Source organism: Trichoderma evansii (genome assembly GCF_050947405.1).
Source record: "Trichoderma evansii strain SZMC 28006 chromosome Unknown GGI43scaffold_1, whole genome shotgun sequence".
NCBI lineage: Eukaryota > Fungi > Ascomycota > Sordariomycetes > Hypocreales > Hypocreaceae > Trichoderma > Trichoderma evansii.
Window position 1 is genome coordinate 3,424,868 of NW_028145205.1, and position 18,423 is coordinate 3,443,290.

At 49.5% G+C, this 18,423-nt stretch overlaps 7 protein-coding genes across 7 annotated transcripts; 3 read left to right on the forward strand and 4 right to left on the reverse strand.

Annotated features, from left to right (window-relative positions):
- The first annotated feature begins 88 nt into the window (after positions 1–88).
- On the forward strand, positions 89–2,307 carry GGI43DRAFT_392095 (casein kinase 2 regulatory subunit CKB2). The gene is made up of 3 exons (XM_083204523.1): positions 89–556; positions 776–1,021; positions 1,148–2,307. Exons 1-3 carry the CDS (start codon positions 500–502, stop codon positions 1,634–1,636), a joined length of 792 nt encoding a protein of 263 aa, XP_083066729.1. The 5' UTR covers positions 89–499; the 3' UTR covers positions 1,637–2,307.
- On the reverse strand, positions 2,233–3,915 carry GGI43DRAFT_38367 (PAP2 superfamily-domain-containing protein). Its single transcript, XM_083203420.1, has 2 exons — positions 3,648–3,915; positions 2,233–3,564 (listed from the first exon to the last, which is right to left on the reverse strand). The coding sequence occupies exons 1-2, from the start codon at positions 3,830–3,832 to the stop codon at positions 2,436–2,438; spliced, it is 1,314 nt and encodes a 437-aa protein (XP_083066730.1). The 5' UTR covers positions 3,833–3,915; the 3' UTR covers positions 2,233–2,435.
- A 1,659-nt stretch (positions 3,916–5,574) lies between these two features.
- GGI43DRAFT_392099 (mitochondrial 54S ribosomal protein uL2m) lies at positions 5,575–7,510 on the reverse strand. The gene is made up of 3 exons (XM_083204524.1): positions 6,107–7,510; positions 5,972–6,045; positions 5,575–5,908 (listed from the first exon to the last, which is right to left on the reverse strand). Exons 1-3 carry the CDS (start codon positions 7,062–7,064, stop codon positions 5,798–5,800), a joined length of 1,143 nt encoding a protein of 380 aa, XP_083066731.1. The 5' UTR covers positions 7,065–7,510; the 3' UTR covers positions 5,575–5,797.
- A 1,223-nt stretch (positions 7,511–8,733) lies between these two features.
- GGI43DRAFT_420162 (B-type cyclin CLB2) lies at positions 8,734–10,404 on the forward strand (the record flags this gene model as incomplete). Its single annotated transcript, XM_083207776.1, has 4 exons — positions 8,734–8,742; positions 8,808–10,052; positions 10,116–10,254; positions 10,316–10,404. 4 exons carry the CDS (start codon positions 8,734–8,736, stop codon positions 10,402–10,404), a joined length of 1,482 nt encoding a protein of 493 aa, XP_083066732.1.
- Positions 10,405–11,526: 1,122 nt separating this feature from the next.
- On the forward strand, positions 11,527–13,485 carry GGI43DRAFT_392103 (WD40-repeat-containing domain protein). Its single transcript, XM_083204525.1, has 6 exons — positions 11,527–11,902; positions 11,953–12,026; positions 12,085–12,323; positions 12,395–12,761; positions 12,855–12,899; positions 13,035–13,485. Exons 1-6 carry the CDS (start codon positions 11,781–11,783, stop codon positions 13,196–13,198), a joined length of 1,011 nt encoding a protein of 336 aa, XP_083066733.1. The 5' UTR covers positions 11,527–11,780; the 3' UTR covers positions 13,199–13,485.
- Positions 13,486–15,081: 1,596 nt separating this feature from the next.
- Positions 15,082–16,110, reverse strand: GGI43DRAFT_392108 (uncharacterized protein). The gene is made up of 2 exons (XM_083204526.1): positions 15,757–16,110; positions 15,082–15,624 (listed from the first exon to the last, which is right to left on the reverse strand). The coding sequence occupies exon 1, from the start codon at positions 16,056–16,058 to the stop codon at positions 15,813–15,815; it is 246 nt and encodes an 81-aa protein (XP_083066734.1). The 5' UTR covers positions 16,059–16,110; the 3' UTR covers positions 15,082–15,624; positions 15,757–15,812.
- Positions 16,111–16,771: 661 nt separating this feature from the next.
- On the reverse strand, positions 16,772–17,886 carry GGI43DRAFT_392109 (uncharacterized protein). The gene has a single exon (XM_083204527.1). It carries the CDS (start codon positions 17,451–17,453, stop codon positions 17,247–17,249), a length of 207 nt encoding a protein of 68 aa, XP_083066735.1. The 5' UTR covers positions 17,454–17,886; the 3' UTR covers positions 16,772–17,246.
- Positions 17,887–18,423: the final 537 nt, after the last annotated feature.

Genomic DNA, 18,423 nt, shown 5'->3' on the forward strand with positions numbered 1-18,423 from the left:
GGATCTCTTTTGTCAGATATTCACCGAATATACCAAACATTGCTCCACCTCCTATTTATCTGTCTTGATGCAATGTTTTCGCTAATAACGTTCAAGCCACCGACTGGTAGTTAATTGTTAGCCACAACTACCAGCTGCCCTGCACTCGACACTAGCCTCCCCAGTCACGTTATCGCCCAAACAAACAATCACCGTACCCCACCATTGTTAGCAGTCTACGCTCACCACCACCGCTACCAAAGTCGAGATACGTCAAACCTGGGCTTGGGCAAAAACCGAACGCGGCGCCACCGTTGCCCTCTCGAAGCTCCAGCCTCCCGATCTTTGTCTCACTGCCGCTGTCATCGGCTGATACCGCGACTGCCGCCTCCTTTGTCCTCGACTGGTCGGCCATTCTACCCCCTCGAGTTCCATCGTAGCGCTTGCTGCCCATTGCTGCAGCCTCGTTTTTTTTCTACCTCGTGCTGCGTCTTCGCCTCGCGTTTGCCTGCTACATACGATGGATGAGTACGCGAGCGAGTCCGACAGTGACTACACCAGCTACTGGCGAGACTGGGTAAGTCGCTTCTACTGCCTGCACTTGTTTATTTGCTCTCCATTCCTCCTTATCCATCCAGCCTGTTGCCATGGGCACAATATAGCTCTGCCGGTGTCGGTGCCGGCGGCGTTTACTGGTCCACGGCTGGGGATGGAGGGATAGAGAGCGTGATGCCATTGTGACACAAAAACAACAATATCAGACCAAAGCAAAGCTGACGCGCTGCCATGTGCGCAGTTCATCTCATCCAGAGGCAATGAATATTTCTGCGAGATCGACGAAGACTACCTAACGGATCGCTTCAACCTGACGGGCCTCAACACAGAAGTTCAGTACTACCAGTATGCGCTGGACCTGGTGACGGATGTCTTTGACCTCGATTGCGACGATGATATGCGCGAGACGATTGAGAGCTCAGCCCGACACCTGTACGGCCTGGTGCACGCGCGATACATTGTGACTACACGCGGTCTGACGAAAATGGTACTGTTTCCCTCTCTACCATCGCCATTTTCTCTCCCCATTTTCTCACCTAAATGATCTTTTTGGGGCCCTTTCGACCGTCTCTTTTTATGTCGATAAGATGCTAACCAGGCGCTGCTTTTACAGCTTGACAAGTACAAGAAGGCGGAATTTGGCAAATGCCCTCGCGTTAACTGCCACTCTCACCCCCTGCTCCCCATGGGTCTCTCCGACATCCCCAACCTCAAGCCCGTCAAGCTCTACTGCGCTCGCTGCGAGGACCTCTACAACCCCAAATCCTCGCGCCATGCCTCCATCGACGGCGCCTACTTCGGCACCTCCTTCCACAACATCATCTTCCAGGTCTACCCCGCCCTCATCCCCTCCAAAAGCATCGAGCGGTACATTCCCCGCGTCTACGGCTTCAAGGTGCACGCCGCCGCCGCGCTGGTGCGGTGGCAGGACCTCAAGAGAGACGATATGCGGAGGAGGCTGCGCAAGCTCGAGATCGAGTCTGGCTTCAGAGAGGAGCAAATGGATGACGAGGAGGAAGAGGAAGAGGATGATATCGAATTTGAGGGAGTGGACGGAACTAATACCAACACAAACATGAGACTGATTGAAGGACCGATGTGATTAGGAGAAGGACAAAACGAACTATAAAAAAAAAAGGATGAAAGAGAAAAAAAAAAGCATTAACAAATACATCTGGGAAAGGGACAAGGAAATATGATTCTTTTATTTCATGAATGGCAATGAAAGGGCTGGGAACACGAGATAAAAACAAACAAACAGACTCATGGTGCTCATGTTTCTTGTCACCCAAGCATGCATCCTTTTCCCCTAGCTCTTTCATCTCACGGCTGAGCTCGCTCAGTCTTCAACCTTGAACTCCCAAACTACACAAGCATCCTTCTTCCATCTCTCTCTATCTCCCCTCTCCCTATTTGATGTTGTACGGAAAGGCGTTTGGCGGCGGCGGAGGCAGGAACCAAACAAGCTCTGGATTTGGGCTTGTTTTACATGCATGACCTATTTTTCTTTTTTTTTCTCCTCTTTACTCTCTAATATGCATCTTTGTTCTCTTTAATTAGTGTAACTCGCATGGGATTTTAACGAATGTATTCTTTGTTATCGCATTCATCTGACGAAAAACTTTACAAAAATGAACTTGATTCCATTTCGATTGGTCGCAACTACGCTATCCTCCTTTTAGGCCCTTGGTATTAGTTCTTTTGTATCTTGAGGTTGAAGATGTAACGTAGAGTAGTGGTAAAATGAAGATCAATTAACACTGCACACAAAAGATTTGTCTAATAGTTGTAAAATTATCATTCAAAATAAAAAAAAGAACATAGGAAGATGTCTACTATCCTCACTCTACTTCTCCTCTATATCTATTTGCTTTCTCCTCAATGGGAGAGACGGGTATCATTTAAACTCTCGAGTCAACGCCATGCTGGACCCCCTGACTTGTCCCCCCATTCAAGTTGTTCAACTCTACATCCTGATATGGCTCAGCCGTCTGGGCAGGAGATCGATAACTCATCCCCGCAGGCTCTACAAGCGATGCTTCAACATCTGTAGATCTTCCGTAATTGGTAGCCATCATCGATCCACGCTCGACATCTTTTTCGCCAACGTAGCCCAAACGACCGACACCGGCCCAGAAAGCCCTATCTGGGCTTCGAGGCCCCCAAGCCCAACCAGCGCCCATGGTAATGGGCAAATGATAATATCTAAAACTGAAAATAGCTGTAAAGGTACCGATGGAAAAGCCAAACAAAATGTCGAAGCCATGGTGTCGGAAATTAAACCAGCGAGAAGCAGCAATGAAAATAGCGAGGCAAAAAGGTGCCACGGTGATGACGAGGAGATAGATAGGAGGAGCTGCTGCCTGGCGACGCAACGCTTGAATGCTGGAATTATACTTGATGCTTTGACTCGCGCTTTTGCCAGCCATGGGCATGGACGCATCATCGTCATACTGCTCAACACGAGAAGGAAAAGCAGCATGCACGTTGTGGCTGGACGCAGATGTTGCCGTAGCCACAAACGGCATAGTTACGGCAAACTTGCTGGCAAGGAACAATGAGAGGTAGAGGAGTCCGCCGGCTGAGGCCGCAGAGTGGCCACTAGGATAGCTTCGGAAGCCATCGTCAAGCTTCGCCTTGTCGGTCTGGGTGCAGATATCGGCCGAAAAGAGCTGACCAATACTATTGCCCAATGAGAATTCTCCCTTGAAGCCGCCGATCAGGTATTTCGATGCGTTTTCCAAGTCGGGTACACATCGTGCAAGTAAATCAGGTCGAGGCTTGCCGCACAGATTCTTGATGCCACTAATAAAGAAGAAGCCACAGCCAACTGACATGAGAAGTCCCAGTAGACCAATGTGAAGCTCCCATAGTTTACGCTTCCAAACCAATGAAGCAGGGGTATTTTTAGGCACAGTTGCACCTGGCACAAATATGATGGAGACAATAATGATAATGACAGCAGGGAGTCCACTGCTCAAGACAAAGAGCAGCCAGTCTGGCACAGTCTCGTGTACCGTAAAAGGAAAGCTAAAGTGGACATCACCTCGTTAATCGTCTGCACAGAAATAATCTAGATCAAGCTCTTGGCAAAACTTGGACCTAAAACTCACGAGATGTCTGGGTCAACTAAAGAAAAGGGTCGCTTGTTGGGTGTAATTCGGCCCAAGACGTAGCCAACGGCAGTAACGATAATAAGAACAATCCAGTCGAAGATATACGACGTAATGAGTCGGATCGAGGGCGGTCCCATTTTGGCGTTGGGCCCGGATCGGGTTATCTGGTGATATGGTCGCATCTGCTACAGAGAAGAAACAAAGAAATGGGCATTAGGGAAGCATAAGAGGGAGGGGAGGCTAATGGGCGGTATAAATGAATGTTTGTCTAAGGGGAGAGCTTTAAACTGGAGATGGAGTTGGGCAGGGTTAAAGTTCAAGCCAGCCAGGGTCGGGTGCTGTGGATAGCTCAGATCTCTCTCCGCTCAGTGGCTGTGGTGCCACTAAAACGGCGAATTTTCTCGACGGCTGCTCTGTTCAGGTGAGGATGGTTGGGTAGATTCCACAGCACAGTGCCATTCTCCAGGGGACGCGTGGCAGCATAGCACAGCCCTTTTGGAGGGCGCAAGCGTGACCAGTGGTGGTTGTGGTTATAAGTTTCTTCGCATTGTCTCATACAATGCCACAAGGGGGTGAGAAGTGAAGGGCCGGCCGAGATGCCTGTATAAACCGCCCTGCTGGCGAGGGGCCGAGACGAAGAGATTAAAGAGAAAGACGAAGAGATGGTGGACCAGGTACTGTATGGGTGTCTTGGCTCTTGATGTTTCGATTCGTATGTACCTGGTGATGAGAAAACCGTTGATGTTTCTGGATTGCCGAGATAAGTATCAGCATCCTTGTCAGCATCTCAGGATAGCATCACTAGTGTAATGATGGATAGTAGACGATGCCCTTAAACTACCTGTAATACCGAGTTGATGACAAAGGGCTCCATGCAACTAGTAGGGGAGATGGAGTACTGTTTCGGAGTTACGAGGTCTTGTGCTTGCAACAGCACAAGTAAGATGAGAGAAGATGGCAGTGCAAAGCGCGCGCATCGCCGCCAAATGATTGCTAGCCAGTTGTTGAATCTGGAAAGGGAAGTGGGTCGTGTGCGCAGCTTTCCCAGTGGCCAAGGAAGGGCCAAGGAAGGAGCATTAGAAAATGCTTGGCAAGCGACACCCCTGGTCGCTTTCTCTTTTTGACGTAGCAGACGCCGGCTCTTGGCTTCTTGGCTTCTTGGCTCTTTGCCGCCGACACTGTTCCCGCCTACGATCTCCGTAGGGCAGCAGGAGGTTAAATCAACGTTAATCGACAAGCATAAGCCTTTTTAGAATACGTACCTGACACTTGGATAGGTAGTATAAGGTAGTACCCAGTGGTCGTGGCAGCATTTAGTTTCATTAAGACGACCTTCTGATAGGCCAAGGTTCTGTGCCCCTAAAGTCGTAGGCAATATTTCTTCCTCCCCACAGGTATACATGTAAGTATTTATCCTTGGTTGATATATTAAGAGGTACCTAGTATAATAGCATAGTAGCTAATTGACAAGTTGAATCTCTTACAAAGTACTTTTGCTTTTTACTAGCTTAACTGAAGACTATCATAAACCTTAGCAGCCACCTCATCTCTCTTCTTTCCCTGGGCGCCATGGGTTGATTACGCGAGGCCTGCTCCTCCTTACTAGGGGGACATACACATACAGTAGTATGGAATGTGGATTAGCTCGGTTTTATACGGTAAATCGGAGAAAGGCAACAGAGAATCTTTGTAGCTTTCTGCTTAATGCCAAAGAGCAGCACCCACGGTCCTGAGACCGCTAAGGGTCTTTCTCGATTGGTGATTCGCCAATGGAAGCCACCAATGTCTCAGTCCGCGTAAATGCTGGGACGATCCCTAACTCATGCGGCACCGAGTCTAATAGACTACTGGGTATTCAGCCAACCAGAAACTAATGATTTTAAAGCTCACAAGAAGTAGCTACACGAAAGATTCAAGCGGAAACTTCACAATCAGTCACGGCAATATTTGCGGGCATCGCTCCCAAGTTACAAAGATGTGTATAAGTTCATCAAGTTTTGGCCTCAACAAGGCATATCGATAATAGCACATAATATACAGTCGCGCCAAGCTACAGTATAAGCCTTGCCGCCGGCGCGTATACATAGCATCGTGTCTTTTTTCCTTCACCTCTATAATCTCCCCTGTTCCCATTGGCTTGTCTACAATTACTCCTTTGACGACCTCTTGTCTCTCCGCTTGCCGTGGTTGCGAGGCCGAGGAGTCACAACCCACTTGTTGACATTGTGCGTGCGGCGAGTCTTGTAACCACTCTTGGTCTAAATAGGAGGATATTATTAGCTTCTTGTGCATTATATGGTAGAATAGATTTTCAAACTTACCGGTCGGCCCCAAGGGGTCACGGGGTGACGATTACCCTTTGATTTTCCTCGACCACCACCGTGAGGGTGATCAACTATCGACGAGGGTTAATCTCCTATGACATTTTGGTAGATGGGAATAGAGGGACCAATTACCTTTGTTCATCGCCACACCACGAACAGTAGGTCGAATGTTCAACCATCGGCTTCGACCAGCCTTACCCAACTGGCGGTAATGGTGGTGAATATTGCTTGAAACTCCAATGGTGGCGCATGCATCTTTGCTTACGCGACGGACTTCGCCGCTCTGGAGCCGAACCTCGACATACTTGCCCGTCATGATCTTGGTACCGTCATCTTTTGTCTCTTCATTCTTGTTCACTACTGTGGCAGATGTGCCCGCACTCCTGCAGAACACAGCGCCTCTTTTTGCCGCTGATCCGACACAGAACACCGTTGTACCAACGGGAATCATGTGCATCGGCAAGCAATTTCCTCGGAAAGCAGTTTTGGCTGCAAGGATACCTGGATCAATAACACCACCCATGCTGTCGAGCAGATCTTGAGGGATACCAGCACGATAACTGTGGACAATGTCACCGGCTCTCAGACCATCTGCAGCAATAATGTACGACTTGCGTCCCGTAGCTTGCTCCGTGACCAGGGCAATGTGAGCACTGCGTCCGGGGTCGTACTCGATTCGCTCAACCAAGTGTGGCCCAGGGCGCCATCGTATGAAGTCGACAGTCCGTATTCTTCTCTTAGCACCTCCTCCTCGGTGTCTTACGGTAATTCTACCATATACGTTTCGTCCTCCCTTGCCCTGGCCCTTTTTCGGAATTGTCAGAGGGAGAAACGGCCGTCCCTTCCAGAGGTGATCGTTTATTGGTCGTCGCAGATGTCGTACACCCGGCGTCCTGGGCTTATAAGTGCGCAGATTAACAGATCCAGTCGACTGTCTTTCGCTGCTGGCCGGCGTCTCAGTGGTACGCCCGCCAGCAGTAGATCCAGCCTTGGCCTTTGTAGCATAACCCCTCAGTGACAGATTGGTGAACGCCGAAAGGAGCTGGCGGCTGCTAAGAGCCGGAGCAATGGATAGTCTTGGTTTGAGCATTTTCGATTCTCCGTCTAAACTTGCAGAGAAGGAATTCTAGATATTGAGGGGAATAATTTCCTATCTTGCTCGATTCGCATTTGGCGGGGAGCGAGAGAAGGGCTCTTTGCGCACAACGGGCTCACAACCCAGCAATTGGCCCAGAGCAGCCTCGTAAAATCGAAATTGTAGCACCCCGGAAGCTGGAGATGACGGTCCCCAACGGCTCAGAAATCTCCAAGCGCCGTGCCGGTCGTTGTCGAGCAGATGGGCCTGGTCGTCGCAAATCGGACGACTGTCGTGCCTCTCTGGCTGGTCCCTCGTTGAAATTTCAACGGAGCTATGAAAAACGTTATGCCGAGCAGAGCGAGAAGTGCTTAGCTAAGCTGGATTCTCCCGCACTAGTGCCCTCTTTGTTCTCGGTAGGTGCTCTTGTGCCCCTCGCTAAGTGCTGGTAGCTGCACAGCTCTAGTAAGTATGCTGGCGCGCGACCAGCCACCAAACCAAAGCCCTTTAACTTTTTTTCAGCCACAGCCACTGGCCAATGGCTTGTGCTCCCGCGCGATCTCGTCCTGCCAGTGTCGCGTTGGGCCAATCAGCGGCCCGTTGCCCCGCGGTTGCTACTGTTGACATTGGATTTTTTTAGGCCGCCACCCCCGGCTCCGCGAGCAACCGCCAAACGTCGCGTTGTGAGTCGTCGGTTTCGCTCACGTCTCGCATCCACTCGTCGCCCGCCCACTTCTGCCTGCAGTACAATACAGCATCAGCACCCAAGCTTGGTAGCCTTTCTGGAAGCTCTCTCTTAGCCTTTGTTTTCTTTCTCTTCACTCTCTACACAGCTCAGTATCGATCAATCCTCTCGCCATATCCATCCAGTCCACTCTTTGAGCCGCCATCCGGCCCTCGTCGCAAGATTGCAGGGCTGTCGACCAGCACCATTACTGTACGGTATATCTCAGACCAGGCCCATCCAGCCTCTTCACCGCTGGCCCCGAGGCGCACGCAACAGCTCGCACAACTTCGCTACCTTATTTTTCTTTGTGCCCACTCATCTATTCAAGAAAGGCCAGCCCTGGTTAGCAGCTCAGGCTCACACAGACGGCATTATATCATAGGCTCTTTTGTTCTTAGCCTGCCATTATTTTTTCGTGCCGGCAACCCATTTATTCGCGAACCACGCCAACTCGTCGAGGTACGTACCCAGCCGCGACGGCCCACTCCGCGCTCCCTGGCGGGTTTCTCCTCAAAACACAGCTCATCGCCCTCACCACCATCCTCTTTTGACATACACATTTTGCATCCCCAATCGTACCGTTGATACCCTTTCTGCCGCCTTTCCTTTACACTTGGCCATAGCGGCTCTACTTGGCACCCAGCCTGAGCATTTTAAGTAAATTTACGCAGTCATTGACTCTATCTCCCGCTGTAGCATTCCTGCCACGCTAGACGTGTCGGTTCCGTGATTAGCCTTGCCTTCGAGAGGTCAGTAACATTCCGAGCTCCTTGTCTTAAGATGAATGTCTCAAGAGGATTATTCTCAAACTCCTTTTTTTTCTTCGAGTCAATCTTGCATTTGACTCCTTCTTTTCTCAACGCGTCCAATTCAGCTAACATGTCCGAACAAACAGTGCTGGGTTTTGAAGCTGTTTATACAACCACCAGCAGTTCATCTCATATCATAATTTCGAATATGCCTCCCGTAAGTGGCATACATTCGATGCAAAGCTTTGATTGTGCGTCAAGGCGTGCTGACGCGATATATAGGGACGGCCTCGTACTCGTGTCATCTCTAACGAGAATGACGAGAACAGCACCACAACGCGTATGACTAGAGCCAAAGCGGCGGCCCTCCATGTGGACGACTCAGTAGCGCCTGCCAAGGCTACCCTTCAGACAAAGAAAACGACTGTCAGTGCCATTACTGCCAACGGAATTAGAAAACGCGCTGCTCTGGGCGATGTCAGCAATGTTAGCAAGGCGGATGGTGTTGAGGGAAAGAAGACTACAGGAACAAAGGTTGGACTGGTGTCCAAGGCTGCTCAGCCCACAGGCGTCCAGAAGAGCACACGCCCTGCAACAACAAGCCGAACGGCTTTGGCCAACAAGGAGGTCAAGAAGCCAGAAATAAAGAAATCAGGACCTGGTGCCATTGGACCCAAGAGAAAGGTTGCCCCAGCTGCACCCAAGGAAGTTGTACGTCAAGAGGCAGAACCTGCTCGCAAGAGACCACATGTGGATGTTGAGAAGCGCTCTCGCCCCGAAGTCGCCGAGCCCAAGGCCAAGGCTCCGGCTCTCGACGCTGCTGCCATCAAGGCTGCTGCACAGGCTGCTGCCAAAGCTGAAGCCAAAGCCGCAGCAAAGGCCGAACTTCTTGAAAACATTAAGAGCCTTGACGAGGAGGATTTGGACGATCCATTGATGGTTGCCGAATATGCCAACGAAATCTTCGACTATTTGAGAGAACTTGAGGTCCGATCGGTTCCTAATGCCGATTATATGTCTCACCAGGACGACCTCGAATGGAAGACACGAGGAATTCTCGTCGATTGGCTGATTGAGGTCCACACTCGATTTCATTTACTCCCCGAAACCTTATTCCTGGCCGTCAACATAATCGATCGATTCCTCTCCGAAAAGGTTGTCCAGCTCGACCGTCTCCAACTTGTTGGCATCACGGCCATGTTCATCGCCTCCAAGTACGAAGAGGTCCTGTCTCCTCACGTGGAGAATTTCAAGAAGATTGCCGATGACGGCTTCAGCGAGGCTGAAATTCTGAGTGCAGAGCGTTTTATCCTTGGCACATTGAATTACGATCTCAGCTATCCCAACCCCATGAACTTCCTCCGCCGAGTCTCAAAGGCAGACAACTATGACATCCAGTCGCGTACCATTGGTAAATATCTTACGGAGATCAGCTTGCTGGACCACCGCTTCATGTCATTCCGCCCCAGTCATGTCGCCGCTGCTTCCATGTACCTTGCGCGGCTTATGCTTGATCGTGGCGAGTGGGTAAGATATACAATGACTTTGAATCTATGTTATGCTCCCCGTTACTAATCTCTATGATAATAGGATTCAACTATTGCCTATTATGCAGGCTACACCGAAGAGGAGGTTGAGCCTGTAGTCAATCTCATGGTTGACTACCTAGCACGACCCCCCATCCACGAAGCATTCTTCAAGAAGTATGCTAGCAAAAAATTCCTCAAAGGTATTTATTATTAGCTGCTCCATTCACGTCTATATCTCATTGCTAACGACGCTCGCCGCAGCTTCTATTCTATCCCGCCAGTGGGCCAAGAAGAACGCACCACTATTTGGTATTGAAGATCTTCACCTGTCTTTGGACCAAATTTCATGATCATGACGATGTTGGCTGTCACTCGCATGTCTTTTATTCACTTCACGTTTTGAATTATTGCGAATTTCTTCCAGAATTGGGATAACGACTATCACGTTGGACTACGCCATGACCTAATTGTTCAGCAATAGTGAACATGATCACACTATAATTTGTCGCTCTACTTGTGTGCTACACCAAGAAGTGCTAGTTTCTGCATTGTTAGCTGCGACTTGGAAGCATTAGGTCCAGAGGACGTATCGTCTCGGCTACACTGCATCGCCATTCTCATTGTTTGATATCTAGCAGGTTATGTCTGCAATTGTCTGGTTTTTCAATATTTCAGCATGGAATCCTGCTTCGCGCTTTATTTTTCTTCTTTCTTCATTTTTTTTTTTTTTTGAAACAGGCGCCTGGGAGTCATGGGCGACGGAAATGGTACGGCATTGGTTTTCCAGTCTTGGAGTCGGTTCGTTGTGGTGGCCCCGGTAAAGAGTGACCCAACATTTGGGGAACATACAGGTTGCGGCAACCGAAGCTCTCGGTTGAAGCTGCGCTTCGATCTAATTGGAACGAGCTCTCGCGAGCTGTGACCATTAGAGAGGATCAGAAAATTCTCCCCTGGTTTATTTCGACTTTTGCCAGTCGAACAGGGCGTGATAGAAAAAGTGTACAAATATCATGATTGGTTTATGGAAGGGGCTTTTAAACAGGAATGAGAATTGAATTGTATGAGACCTAGAAACTTTTACTTTCGGCGTTGTTTTTCGTTCCTTTATTCTGCATTTCAAGTTATGTGCCTGTTCACGCTTTGTTACTGTATCGCAGCCGTGTCCCTTGTTTGTTTTCTCTTCCACAACGCTAGTAATGGTAATTGGATAGCTGGTAACTTTCTGTCATGGCAAGAAGTGCTGAGAGTTGGCAACGGAAATGACAGCTACGACTTAGGAATACGATAGAAAATAAGCTTCATATTTGTTAATCAATCTACTCATTGGAGATCCTTGTGAGGATATGATATCAAGCTATTGGCTCTTTTCATGCTTCATTTTACTGCGCCACAGTTAATGTGAGCATCAGCCACACACTTTATACCGTGTCGCTTGTGGCTGCTTTCGCCGCTACCAAGCCTAGCTTCAACTACGCCGTTACATATTTCACAGTTACTTCATCAACCGCATCTTCAAAAGAAATTCAAACCACAACCGTCATAACACCGCCGAAGTTGTAGCTTTCATTCAATTAACCTCTACACGTGTAAATAGTCTTTCTGATAGGCTTCATATTGCCATATTCTCACTGAGTCAATCTGAAGCTCACGCGCGCCTTCTCTTCCCCAGCCTCCTTACCTACTTTGGCGAGAGAGTCAAAGCAAGGCTGAGCTGAATCACGCAGCCATGGCGCCAATTTTGAGACCGCGGGTGAACCTATCCAAAGACAGATTTCCAGAGTATTTTAATAGCTTGAGGAGTCAGCCATACACAGATCCAAATTCATCACGGTCGGCTGGGCCTTTGAAGTAGGTGACGTCTTGCTACTGGGAGCTACAAGATCTAATATGGCATCCAGTTTGAGATCGATTGCATGGAATCCTCCTGGGACTCTAGTTGCTACTGGCTCGGCAGATAGAACTTTACGAGTCTGTGAGTTGGCACGGTTGTAGTGAACAGACGAGAGAGACTGAACTGACGCGCGTTGAAGGGAATCCAGAGAAGCCCAATGTCAAGTTTTCAACCGAACTCAAGGGCCACGCAGCAGGGATCGAAAAGGTTGCCTTCAATCCCACAAAGGACGCGGAGTTATGCAGTTTAAGCAGCGACGGCGTGGTACGGTTTTGGGATGTCCGGACCAAGGCTTGCTTCAATGAAGTCACTGATCTTGGCGATGCCATGACGCTCGTCTGGGCCCCAGACGGACAGACATTACTTGTAGGAAACAGGGTATGTCTCGCTCCTATTTCCATTTACGTAGATCATGCTCGTTCAGTAATGGCTCACTGGTTCATACAAAGTCGGATAATATCTTTGTCTTATCGCCGACGCAAAAAACTCCCTTGGCATCGCATCAGCAGACAGTACAGACAAATCAAATCGCCTTCTGCTGGAGCGGCAAGAAGATATTCGTTACAACATCGGAAGGACAGATTCGAATCCTCTCATACCCTGAGTTCGAACCGGTGCTGCACCTGGGAGATGGCGACAACGCCACGGAGTTTACGCTCAAGGGTCATACCGCATCATGCCTGACCGCCGAGTTGCAGCCGATGGGCAGGTACCTTGCCACAGGAGGATCAAACTCCATTATTTCGTTATGGGACACTACGGACTGGCTGTGTCAAAGGACTATTACAAGGATGACAGGCCCCGTAAGGAGCATAAGTGAGTTCATGGAACATCTGGCTAATAGAGACAGAATTGTGGCAATGCTTGGCGAAACTCCCCGATGAGACTAATGCTTGTATGGTTACGTAGGTTTCACGTTTGATGGAAGTTACGTTGTTGGCGGCAGTGATGAAGGTAAGTCAGTTAGAGGATAGTACAGTTGCAGCGGCGGCATTCTTTGCCTCAGATAGGCATTGGCGGCCCGATTCAATGCCGTTGGATTGGCTGGTAAGGTTCTGGACAATCTGCTGATCCCATCACTCATAATAGGTAATGGACTGGAAGTGACGCACGTCGAAACGGGGGAACACGTCCACACTTTCAAGACGGCCGGCTCATGCCCGGTGGTGGCTTGGGCACCGACCCGCTACTGTTTGGCGTATAGCGATCTTGGAGTCTTACGAATTGTGGGGGTAGATCTCGACAGAAAGTAAGCAGTCATGATGCTAGCAGTAGTGAGCTGGAGAGAAAGGGGTGGGAGAACAATAGTCTCCTTTTTGTCTTGGCTTTTTGTTTTTTCATGCCTCTCGTCGTGGCTTTTCTCCGGATTTCGGGAATATGCAAGATTGGGCTAGAACCCCTTAGTTTACATACAATTTAGCACGGAGTCTTCGGTAGAAATAATGTATATCGCTTGGATATAGTATGCAATTATTTGGATCCGGATAAAGCATCTCGATGGTGTGGAGGCCTCATACAAGAAAAAAGATTTGAGCAAAAATCTCCTGAATCTCCTGATATTGAACAGGTCTAGAACATGTGTGTAATTCACCGGATAAAGAACTCAGGCTAGACAGGCCAGAGGTAATAGTTTCGATGGACTGTCAAGCGAAAACATAATGAGAAATGAGTTGTTGAGACGTTACAGGACATTCAGAAGGAGTCTGACTTACCATCCGCGCCTACCAGGCAACAAGTAGACTGCAGTAACGTGTTTAGAAAGAAGGGTAGGGGTATTTATCCTTGAACTCAAGAGACCTTGTTTTAATAAGCAATATGCAGTGTCTTCCTATTTTAATAGCCTTGAGGATAGACTTGATTATAGGCGAAATTGGCCGTTCTATGTTGTTGCCGTATGATACAGCTTACCACAGATATTGCCCAGTTAAATTGATATTTACATGCCAAACTATATAATATTGTGACTTGATCATTATTATTATACATTATCTATTAATAGTCTATTTGCCCTCAAACCTGATTTTTGATATATAAAAGTTGCTATAGAGCGTCTTGTTAACCCCCCCATGCACATCGTTTGGAGGATGCCTAACCTCTTCAAAGCCATGTCTGCTATGCAAGCTCTTTGTAAGCAACGGGCTCCAGTTTTATTTACGACTCTTTGAGTGTACAGTATGTAGTACTGGTGACAGACTCCTGGGAATAGACGACGGAGTATTTCGGTCTGCAGGGCCAACGGGCTCCGCAAATTAAAGGAAAAATATACACGGCCCGTGGACATGGCATCTTTGTCGGGAAAATTTGCTCATCAAAAAAACAGGGCGAAGAATGATAAGCCAATCGGGCCCCCTTTCTAGCTTCGTCTATCAGATGAGTAAGACTAATGCTAGTATGGAAATACTGCAAGTAGATAGTCATAGGACTACCCATCAAGGGTGTTTGTATATTATAACCCAGGCTAGGTTTGGCTGGTCTAAGGAAAAAAATATGGAGACCGCTCGATTCTGACTTCTCCGTCAGAATCGTGGGCGAGATGCCAGGTCTTACATCTGTATATTAGAGAGCAATTCAGATGGCGCGCTCCGATCAGATCATGGAGCTCCGAAATTTTGACAGTTTCCGGCTCTCTGCAGCAAGAGCCCCAATACTCGGGGAATCTCGAATCGGAAGCCGACGTTATATAGTGTCTAGGGCATATCCGTATGCGCTTCATACTAAACTGATAGTATTTCGGCAGAGGAATGGGGGAGATCGTACGACCGGTATGGGGGGTACGAAAGCAACAGGGCATACATGTATATGCAGAGCAGTCCTGGCTCTGCTTTTCCCGGGGGAGTGTCTACAGGCACCAGGCTTTGCCGAGAAAGATTTATTTATAGAAGCTTTTCAAGGTTCTGATGGACCAGGCCGGCGGCCAAACCGGCAGCTATAGGTGAGATACCTAGTTATTACCACAATCGGCCTCTGGGGTCGAGCACTTGGGTTAAGGCTGAGTGGGGTGCCATTTTTTTGTTTCATGCCTTTTGCCATGATCCAGGCGCGTTTTGTTTCTGCTTCTGTTTCTGGTATTTGGTGTGCTTGTCTCTTTGCCTATGAGTATCATGTAAACTGCAGCTCATGATTCTCTCTGTCTCTCTCTCTCTCTCTCTCTCTCTCTCTTATATATATATATATATACTAGTGTTACTTGTATATATAGAGAGAGGGAGAGAGGCCGCCAGTTGTCCGAAACAAAACTAGAGAAGCAAGACGAACCATAAACCTCCACCCCGGCCGATCGTGCCCTTCACCGACCTCCACCACCAAATCTAGAGACGGCCGCTGATGCTGCTATGCCTTGTTTAGGCGATGATGTCGGGCGGATAACTCCGTAGGCCCATTCGAGTTTATGCAGTGAAGCACATCTTTCGGAGGTGCTAGCAGTATCCGAATACGCCTGTGCATGTGGCGCGCTAGAACGGTGAACCGAGAAGGTCTGGTCTGGGCAGTGATGTGCTTGTATCCAATGATTTTAGCCATCGTTTTCTTTTAGCTCTTGTTGGTTTCCTCTTTGGCTTTTCTTTTCTTTTTGCCCATTATGACAAAGTTGTAGGGGTATTTGGAATAGTTGCGCCAAAGCCGGCTTGGTGATTTGTCATGAGAGCGAAGGCAAAGAGCTTCTCTCCAACCTTAAGTGTCACTATGTAACTCTTTATTACTTGTTTAGGCATACGATGACCAAGACTAAATCCTGGGTACTTCTGTAATGGTCTCTCTTCTGTTCTGTGGCAAGTCTTGGCAAACACCAATGGAAAGCCAGAAATCTTCTCACCTTCGGGCTGGAAGAGCCAGATTAGGTAGGTGACTCTTGTTTGTAATGTTCATCACTTAGTTGCGGCACTTCTGGGGAGACAAGGTCGCCGCAGTGATACCACGTGTGTTACCGGAAAACTCGAGCCTAAGGCGAAGCAAGCCAAAAGCCGGGTGAGAAACTAAAGAAGTGCGCAAGAAGGAAAAAAGAACGCTGTAGTGGTACCAATAACACGCAATAAAAGCCCGACGATGCAAGCGTCCATCCAGGTGCGTGCATCTTGCTGTGTCGTTCTCCTTGCAGAACCTGCAAAGTAACCCCATGAGCCACGTAACCGAGACATGGCACAGGGGACGAGAGCACAAAAGAGAGCACTGAGGATCCCCCCTGGTCGCGGCCCCCTGTCCCTGGCCCATTGTTCGCAACCCCCCTACAGCCATTGCCAATTAGGGCCAATCTCTTCTTTGCCGGAGCAGGTCGGGAGGCCAGGTTTTAGCAGGCTGCGCGGTACATGCCGCTTGCCGGTGGGGAGATTTATTTCGAAACTGGAGCCGGAATTTGAAATAATGATCTGTACTTTGTTTGCTGCATTTACCTCTAATGCCGGGGCGCTAAGGTCTCGGTTGATCGCAAAGTCTTTCCCTCGAATCTTATCAGAGAGTGGTATGCAGATGGGTTGCGGGCAGGGCGTGGCGAATGGTGCCGCATCAGGCAATTGGACGCTGCCATTCTGTGCCTAACGTTTGGCGACAGACACGCAGTAATCATGATTCAACGACGCCGTAAGTGGTACAAAAGATTCCAACTAGAAGCGTGCGGAACAGGCTACTCCGTCGATCCAGCCTGCCTTAGTTTGCTTCGGACTTAAGCCTTGAACGTATTCGCTTCATGCAGGCGCGGTTCGGAGCATACGCAAATCGCCTGGAGCTGTGACATTCGGCTGCGAGCGACATGAGATTCTACGCGGGAGTGCCAATTCCGGCACTCAAGCTGCCTGTCGTCGTGTACCTCGAAACCAGGGGGTACATGGGCTCTTGGCGATTCTTTGATTCTTTTTGCTTTTTTTACTTTATTTTTTATTGTTTTTATGATTTATTAATTTGTCTCGTTTCTTACCTGCCCCATCACCACCGCCGAAGCGGCCGCGAACTGCTCCATCATGGACGCACGAAGTTACTGCACAATATAGCCTACATACAGTTTATACAGTCAACTCGGTAGATACCGTCACAACGACGCATTCTTAAATTTTGAGCCGTGGCAGTCGCTCAAAAGTTTGGTCCGTCGGCGGAGTGAGAGCCTCCGATCTGGGGAATAACCAACCCGCCACCAAACAGCATTGCCACTCAACTCTTTGATGCGGCACTAAGACGCCGTCTGAGGAGAGAGAACAGCGTCTCTGGATCCTTATACCCGACTCAGCCGGTCAGCTTTTGCAGCGAGAAGGAGATAGCAAAAACAGGCTGATCTGATAAACAACTCTGGGGGACTTGGCAGCGTCGTCATCGCCGCTACTGCGCCTTCGCAGCATGGCCGGCATTCCCCACTAACCACGAGCGCGATGGGAACTGGAACTGGAACTGGAGCTGGAGCTGGAGCTGCACCTGGAAGGGGAATGGATGCTGATGCTGACCGGCACCAGGCTGCAAGTATGCACAATCGCTAGAACTAGTACGGAATACTCCGTCTTGCCTCTTGTCGCTGCCGTGCCATGCCATGCCATGCCATACCTTATTCCCACCAGACCAGCATCCTCATCGATCAATCACGTTATTGGAAGTGAGGGGCCAAACAACGTGACGGACCGACAAGGGACTTGAGGCAGAGATGGAGATTGAGAGGAGGGCCGGACCCTCGCCAAACTGCGACTAGCCCAGGCCGTCTCTTCTCGCAAGCTTTACCCAAAAGTTTGGCAACTGGCCGCCCCATCGAGCCAGAAAACAGAACCGTTGCTTTGCTCGGATTCCAGCACAGGTCGTGGATCCTTCAGGACGCCATCCAGCGCCTTCTCAGCGTGCCTCCAGGCAGTCTGTCCACGCTACCATCGGAGCCCTAGAACCAGTTGGCGCGCCACGCAGATGGGCTGGGCTTAGTCGTAGCACACTCTGGCACTTGATCCATGGGGTTGCTTTTTGGCAGGCTGTCGAATCAGTGGATGGGAGGTATGAGGAGGGGCCGCATCTTTAGCTTTGGCCATTAGGTTTTGGGGTGGAGGGGTGCCATGCTGACGGCTTCTGCTGCACTGCTGGGCCTTGGGGCTAATTACCTCCATTTCTGCGCTGCGAGTGCTTTCTGGTGCCAATAGCACTGCAGCACCAGTGTAGACAGGTGCTATTGTGCTCCGTCGTGGCTTGCGGCAGGGGACTTTTCCGAGGAAGATGGCGCCCTGCCGGTGCCAGAACCGGAGTTGGGACATGGTAGCTGGTACCTGGGGGGCACAGAGCCTCACCGTTGTCAATTTGGCGTGCCCCACGTGGGTCTGCACCCTCTGAGCCCGGGATGTACCTAATTATAGCAGCGGACATCCATTAATAATACAGCCCCGGACGTAGACTGGCGGTACAGGGTACCTGGCCGCGACTCCGAGTCGACGACGTCCCTCTGCGGTACCTAGCCGAACGCACCACTGGCGATTAGCTGCTAATGGCACGCTGCCTGCACGAGCTACGGGATTTGAGCCCCCCCGAG

Bases quoted from the DNA above. Each gene is read 5' to 3' on its own strand.
- GGI43DRAFT_392095 (XM_083204523.1), top strand. From the start codon at position 500: ATGGATGAGTACGCGAGCGAGTCCGACAGTGACTACACCAGCTACTGG. The intron at 557-775 runs GTAAGTCGCTTC...CCATGTGCGCAG, and splicing joins CCAGCTACTGGCGAGACTGG to TTCATCTCATCCAGAGGCAA. The intron at 1,022-1,147 runs GTACTGTTTCCC...CTGCTTTTACAG, and splicing joins CACGCGGTCTGACGAAAATG to CTTGACAAGTACAAGAAGGC.
- GGI43DRAFT_38367 (XM_083203420.1), bottom strand. From the start codon at position 3,832: ATGCGACCATATCACCAGATAACCCGATCCGGGCCCAACGCCAAAATG. The intron at 3,565-3,647 runs GTGAGTTTTAGG...TGTCCACTTTAG, and splicing joins TTAGTTGACCCAGACATCTC to CTTTCCTTTTACGGTACACG.
- GGI43DRAFT_392099 (XM_083204524.1), bottom strand. From the start codon at position 7,064: ATGCTCAAACCAAGACTATCCATTGCTCCGGCTCTTAGCAGCCGCCAG. The intron at 6,046-6,106 runs GTAATTGGTCCC...CCTCGTCGATAG, and splicing joins TGGTGTGGCGATGAACAAAG to TTGATCACCCTCACGGTGGT. The intron at 5,909-5,971 runs GTAAGTTTGAAA...CCTCCTATTTAG, and splicing joins TGACCCCTTGGGGCCGACCG to ACCAAGAGTGGTTACAAGAC.
- GGI43DRAFT_392103 (XM_083204525.1), top strand. From the start codon at position 11,781: ATGGCGCCAATTTTGAGACCGCGGGTGAACCTATCCAAAGACAGATTT. The intron at 11,903-11,952 runs GTAGGTGACGTC...TATGGCATCCAG, and splicing joins CGGTCGGCTGGGCCTTTGAA to TTTGAGATCGATTGCATGGA. The intron at 12,762-12,854 runs GTGAGTTCATGG...ATGGTTACGTAG, and splicing joins AGGCCCCGTAAGGAGCATAA to GTTTCACGTTTGATGGAAGT.
- GGI43DRAFT_392108 (XM_083204526.1), bottom strand. From the start codon at position 16,058: ATGGGGTTACTTTGCAGGTTCTGCAAGGAGAACGACACAGCAAGATGC.
- GGI43DRAFT_392109 (XM_083204527.1), bottom strand. From the start codon at position 17,453: ATGGCATGGCACGGCAGCGACAAGAGGCAAGACGGAGTATTCCGTACT.